This window comes from Cotesia glomerata, linkage group LG6, assembly GCF_020080835.1.
Source record: "Cotesia glomerata isolate CgM1 linkage group LG6, MPM_Cglom_v2.3, whole genome shotgun sequence".
Taxonomy (NCBI): domain Eukaryota; kingdom Metazoa; phylum Arthropoda; class Insecta; order Hymenoptera; family Braconidae; genus Cotesia; species Cotesia glomerata.
This window is the reverse complement of record NC_058163.1, coordinates 12,213,591-12,218,932: the sequence shown is the minus strand read 5'-3', so window position 1 is coordinate 12,218,932 and position 5,342 is coordinate 12,213,591. Positions and strand designations below refer to the sequence as shown.

The 5,342-nt window shown below is 30.3% G+C and overlaps 1 protein-coding gene across 1 annotated transcript; it reads right to left on the bottom strand.

The window, feature by feature from the left end:
• Positions 1-2,042: 2,042 nt before the first annotated feature.
• Positions 2,043-4,942, bottom strand: LOC123267922. The gene is made up of 4 exons (XM_044732810.1): positions 4,116-4,942; positions 3,426-4,016; positions 2,958-3,241; positions 2,043-2,873 (listed from the first exon to the last, which is right to left on the bottom strand). The coding sequence occupies exons 1-4, from the start codon at positions 4,594-4,596 to the stop codon at positions 2,043-2,045; spliced, it is 2,187 nt and encodes a 728-aa protein (XP_044588745.1). The 5' UTR covers positions 4,597-4,942.
• Between the last annotated feature and the right edge of the window lie 400 nt (positions 4,943-5,342).

Sequence of the window (5,342 nt, the reverse complement as noted above, 5' to 3'; positions counted from 1 at the left end):
AAATTTAGTAAGAATCTTCTATGTGATGTAGAAATAATCTTAGAGCGGATTTTACGATAAATCACCCTCAATAAGGATTGCGGGGGTGGGTGTTGACAAAAAAAAATCTTAATTTCCAAAATATAGCTTCTAAATGGCGTAAATTCGGTAGGAATCTTTTATTTGTCATGTAGAGATCATCTCAAAACGGATTTTAATAAATTCTACTTCCGACAGGGATTGCGGGGGTGGGTGTTAGAATTTCGAATTTCCATTTCCAAACTGTAACTTCTACAAACATGAAATTAGGTAGGAATCTTTCATTTGTCATGAGATCATCTCTAAACGGATCCCAAAAAATTCTACTTCCGATAGGGATTGCGGGGGTGGGTGTTAAAATCTAAAATTTTAATTTCCAAGCTGTAACTCCTGCAGATTCTAAATTTGGTAGGAATATTCGTGTACGATGTCAATTTCAGCTGAGAATGGATTTTCTCGAATTCTAACCCCAAAAGGGATGGTGGGGGCGTTAACAATGAAAATTTCTTATTTCCAATCGATAGTTTTTATAGACTCGAAGTTTTGTTGAAATCTTTTATTTTTAATGTAGAAATTATCTCGAATAGGATCTTACGAAATTCCTCCCCCACATAGAAGTGCGGGAGTAATAATTGTCAAAAAATTCATATTCTTTAAATACAGTTCCTACAAATATAAAATTTGATAGAATCTGAAGAGAAACAGGCAAATACCGGGATGGCCTCCAAGGTCAACGGATTTAAATATTTTTCTTTCTTAATAGTGATATTTTCTTACAACAATCGTCTCTTTGGCAGCGGCAAAAAAGTCGACTAAGAATTTTACATACATTTTTTTTTGCTGATCACATAACCGATGAATTGTTCTTATTACGGGATCGCGAAAATGTAACAGATTAAAAGCATTGAATTTTCTAAACACATGAGATATAGAAAAAAAATTTGGCTACTCATTTTAAGAAAATTCGTAAAAAACAAGTACAAATAATTTTCTATGTATAATTGATGTTACGGAAGAAATTTTAATTAACAGCGAAATTCATCACAATTTAAGCTAGGCAGATTTCAACTTCACTTATGAGACCTGCAATTACTTTAACTAAAACTTACAATGCTCATTTAAAATTTTTTTTCTTCGTGTCAATTAATATTCATTTTTGGAAGAAAGCCACGGGAATGTTATAGTGATTGCACATTGAATTTGGAATCTGTGCAAGTCAAAACAATCTTCCAATTAAATTTCAAATCTAGATCTAAAAATACAATTTTATAAAGCGCCCAGCGGAGCAGGCGGGTAACAGCTAGTATATATATATATATATATATATATATATTAGGGTGGGTCAAAAAAAACTTTTATTTTTTTTTTTTGATTTCATACACAAAAACTTGTTCCTAGGCACCTTTAGAAAGTATTCACCTAGTATGGGCTCTTAATATTAATGGGAACATTATCCTCATCATAGTTTTATATTTTCAACTTAGTTTGGTATTAAAATGGTCATATCTCTATCACCAATAGCTTATTAAGCCCGTATCATCGTCAATATTTATAGCAAATTAAATGCTCTACAAAAATGGTCTCTTACACTTTTTCGATAAATCTTACCATTTAAAAGATATTTAAGGTCAAAAATTAAAGAATTAAAAAAAAATAACTTTTTTTTTCTGAATTTTGTTACTGACTGAGTAATAATTATTATCGAATAAGCTGCATTGATTATTGTAGGAAATTTAACGCTCTACAAAAATGGTCTCTTATACTTTTTCGATTACTCGAACCATTTCGAAGATATTCCCATTCGAATTCCAATATGCACTGATATTCATAATTTTTTGATAATTATTTTCAATTTACACATTTAATTTATCAATTTTTAGATAATTCATGATTCAGAAAGTTTTTTATTCAAGAATTATTATTGGGTACATAACTAGAATAAAAAATTCGGTTTCATCATATGAAATTTTATATTTTAATATAATAATAATACAAAAATATATTAATTTTTTTATATTTAGTTATCAAAATTGACTTTTATTACAGTTAGGGAATTTCGCTCTATGTTCTTTGACAACTTGCAGTAAATATTGAAACTGGTGTTCGTTTTTTGTCAAACACTGATTGTATTCAGATACCAACGCTACTCCACGCTCTGCAACGTCATTAACAACTTTCAATTGCTTGAAATATTCTTGATTTTCCTTATAACTCTCATCCGATGCCCATAGTTCAATATCGACATCAAGAAAATCATATGGTAGATCAAAGATTTTGAACAAATTTAATGATTTTTGAGAAACGAAATCACTCAAATCTTTTTGAATAATCGAATTGATGTTTTTTCGGTCAATCTCAAATCTCTTAACTTTAGAATCTATACTATCTCGAGTTTTCACAGCGTCTACTATCCTCTTTTTCATATCGAGTGGTACAGCGTCATCAAACAGTGATAAAACGGCGAGTTCATGATTTAAATACCACAAATGTGAAGTCATCTTTTCGCAAGTTGCTGAAGAAATTGAGGCATCAATTTCTTTATATTCGATTAGTTGTTTTAAAAATTCTAAATCGTGATTCGGAGCTGCAATCGCAGAAGTTGATGAAAACCAAGCCTTCAAATATACCATTATTGTAAAAATGCAAATCTGCCGCAAATTATTCAATTCTTTGGCAGTGAGACCAAACTCATCTCTAAAAATAAATATTTTCAGGCTATAAATGGCTTTCGCCATCCATCTCGCATGATGGATTGCACCAGGGTACTTAAAACAAACTTTATCTTGAGGGACCACTACAAGGAAAATTAGTGACAATTCTAAAAACTCCTTGTAATCATCTCGTGGTTGTTTCAACTAGCAAACAAAACAAGTAAATTCATATAAAAAATGACCAATCCAATTCTATATTCATAATTTATAACTATATTTTAAACATACTTGCAAGCATTGTGTGATGAAAAATGATATTTCATTTTTTTTACTCAAAACAACATTAGCGACTTTTGGATCTTCAATACCAGCTTTATAATTGGTCTTATCAATTTCGTCCCACTTCTTTTTGAATCTTCCAAATATCGGTACGTTGGGTCCTGATGATGTTGGCCAATAGACTTCAAATGCACTTCTCAGAATGAGTTCATAAATATGATGGCGACATGGCAAGTAAATTAACTCTCTTCCTAGAGCTTTTTCAATTTCTACACATGTTCCGTTATGAATTCCTGTAAGGTAATAACAGAATGTAAAATAACAGAATTTAAAAACTTTATTACTTATTTAGAAAAAACTAATGAAAAAATATAATCAATTTGTTCCTAAATTTAAACACATAACTGGATAAGAAGAATTGGATCGAGAAAAAATCTTGATATTGCTTAAACATCATAAACCTTTAATTATAATTACCTGTGTTCACAGCAGTTGTGTCAAAACACATAGCCTTTACATAGCGACTAAGACCCCATTCATCCAAAGTCCTCAAAATAGCTGTTGTTTGATTCTGTGCTGATCCAGAGTCCATTTTTGGGACTCCTAGTAATTGTTCAACGCCAAATGCCGTAAGGAGAACTGACAGCCGATCTACGCTTTTTGATCCAACAATATCCTGCAGTAATTTTCCATCCCAGTGTATGACGTACTTATCGTGTGATTTAAAATCATTTTTCAATCCTACAGCAATCTCTTTCCGTACTATCATGCGAGCTCGTTGAATTGTTCTGTAACTAAGAGTTGTCTCTTCCACTTTGATGCCAACACTTGACAGAACAGCAGTTATAATAAACATTGCATTTCTACTACTGACATTAGTTCTGTCAAGTACAGCAATGAGCTCTGCAGTTAAAACATTAATTTTTGGTGTTTTTACAACCGGCATTGGAGGTTCATACGATAAATCCGAACCAAAATTAGTAGCTAAACTTAATGATTGCTCCGACAACAATACTGACTTTTCACTGGCAATAATCGTGGGGCAAGATGATGAAGGTTGATTTGGACCTATAAGAAAACAGTTTTAATTTTTTTTTAAATCTATCCAATACAATTACGAATTACAATGAAGAATTATCTACTTTATAAAAAATTTGTCAGACTTACTGGTTTCTTCTACTTCCATCAACTCTTCACTTATGGTAGGAGTTTGTATATTGTGATGGATAAATTCTTTCCGAGTGCCGCTTTTTTGATTCAAATATATATCTTTGATACGGTTATCGAGCAACTTTAAAGACTTTTGATCAACTATATCGAATAAAATTTTTAGTCCATTCTGAAATACTGATTGTTTCTTTTTTTGTGCTGGTGATTTTTTACGTGTAAAGTTTTTTGGTAAGCTTTTCCATTTGTCATGACATCGAATGATTCTTTGCACTACATTATTAGTACCAGAAGTCGGAATGTCATTTTTTTTCCATAATTGTATAACCTCACCAGCTACATTTTTAGCACTTTGTTTCACAGAATATTTAAGAAAATTCAGATGATGAAAAAAGACACACATAACCTCTTTCACTGTAGGTAATTTAACTTCGAGAATTTTTGGCATCGGTTTGCCGATTAAAGGGATTCCTTTATTCATATTAGGTAAATATCAGGTAATTCACAATTATTGTAAATATATTAAATCATAGCTGTTAATTATTTAGTTATAGTTATACACAAGAAGACACAACTCAGAAGCTCCAAAGACTTTGTACACAATGTAGAAATATAAGAGAAAATATAGAAATGACATAAACCCACAGATGGCGCTAGTATGACAAGTAATGAATAACAGAACTACCAATATTTAAAACTAAAACCCCAAGAATAAAATATTTAATTATAAATTTTGTGGAAAAAAAAATTGTGTTACATTTTAAATCAGCCTGTTGAGAAATATTGAATTACGATCCTTAATTGTGATAAGAATAAAATTATTAAAAGAAAATATCGTTAGGGAATTGATTCAAAAGAAATATCTTTCCAAAAAAGGATAAAATATAACTCGGAAACTGTCACTCTATCAAAATAAACTAAAATTATTATTAATATTGTCAAAATTGATAAATTAAAAGTGTAAATTAAAAATAATTATCAAAAAATTATGAATATCAGTGCATATTGGAATTCGAATGGGAATATCTTCGAAATGGTTCGAGTAATCAAAAAAGTATAAGAGACCATTTTTGTAGAGCGTTAAATTTCCTACAATAATCAATGCAGCTAATTCGATAATAATTATTACTCAGTCAGTAACAAAATTCAGAAAAAAAAGTTATTTTTTTTTAATTCTTTAATTTTTGACCTTAAATATCTTTTAAATGGTAAGATTTATCGAAGAAA